The sequence below is a fragment of the Aplysia californica genome, unplaced genomic scaffold (genome assembly GCF_000002075.1).
Source record: "Aplysia californica isolate F4 #8 unplaced genomic scaffold, AplCal3.0 scaffold00392, whole genome shotgun sequence".
Taxonomy (NCBI): domain Eukaryota; kingdom Metazoa; phylum Mollusca; class Gastropoda; order Aplysiida; family Aplysiidae; genus Aplysia; species Aplysia californica.
In genome coordinates this window covers 375,358-376,348 of record NW_004797662.1, presented here as the reverse complement: position 1 = coordinate 376,348, position 991 = coordinate 375,358, and the positions used below count along the sequence as shown (strand labels likewise).

The following is a 991-nucleotide window of genomic DNA, read 5'->3' as shown; positions in this document are numbered from 1 at the left end:
CTCTCTCTCTCTCTCTCTCTCTCTCTCTCTCTCTCGAGGATTCACTATCTCCCTCCCTCTCTCTCTCTCTGTGTCTCTCTCTCTGTCTCTCTCTCTCTCCTTCTTTCTCTCCGTCTATCCATACCTCTCTCTTCTCTTTCAGCGTGTTAAACTACACCTACGGAAAAAATCAACCCACAGTGCATCAAACTTCAGAGCGGGAAACTCGTACACCTGCGAACCACCTGTTTTTATTTATAATTTTATCTTCTCTTCTCCAGGTGTACAGAGAGTTCAGCCGACAGTACATCCTGCCCCACAAGATTGACCCCTTGACATTGAACTCCATCCTGGCGGCAGATGGCGTCCTCTCCATCGAGGCCCCCGCCCCGGAAGCTGCGGAGGCACCAAGGGAGAGAATCCTGCCCATCAAACGACTTTAATTCCATGGCGTCTGACTGTAGAATACCCTCCAGTATTGATGAATGCGTGCTTTAAATTATGATTATTAAACTGTTGATGTTTATAAAGGCAAGAGAAGACTTCCTTTTTTATTGTCCTAAAAACCCAGATGGATAACGTACTGAAAAATTATTGCATTGTATTTTCTTATTCGTGGTTCTGAATACTACCATTTCTTTCATAGTACAATGTAATGCGTTTTCAGTACGTTTTGTTTGAGACAATTGTCGGAAACAAATATCAATGTCAGTATGTTTAGAATTAAGCATTAGACAGAGAAGGGACAGGTTAAGATAATTATATCACTAAAATTTTTGTTATAAGCACAGACTTGAAGTAACCTGAGCACTTGACGGTAACACGAGTGGTATTTTGATCTTTATCTGGGAACGTATCATGGTGTGCATGCCTCGCAGTGACGTTTTTGTATCAGCAAAGGACGGTTGCCATAGCAGCGTTCAGTCTAGGAGTCACACAAAAGTTATGAGTGATCATTTTGTTATGTGACTTTGATTCATTACGAGAGAGGCATTGATCAGTATTGGAAGAT

At 42.0% G+C, this 991-nt stretch overlaps 1 protein-coding gene across 1 annotated transcript in view; it reads left to right on the top strand.

The window, feature by feature from the left end:
* LOC101846598 (alpha-crystallin B chain) overlaps positions 1–514 on the top strand; it is a 40,118-nt gene extending 39,604 nt beyond the window's left edge. Inside the window, exon 4 of the mRNA XM_005103843.2 lies at positions 261–514. Within this exon, the coding sequence (XP_005103900.1) occupies positions 261–422 (162 nt within the window). The 3' untranslated portion in view covers positions 423–514. The remainder of the gene's footprint in view (positions 1–260) is intronic.
* Positions 515–991: the final 477 nt, after the last annotated feature.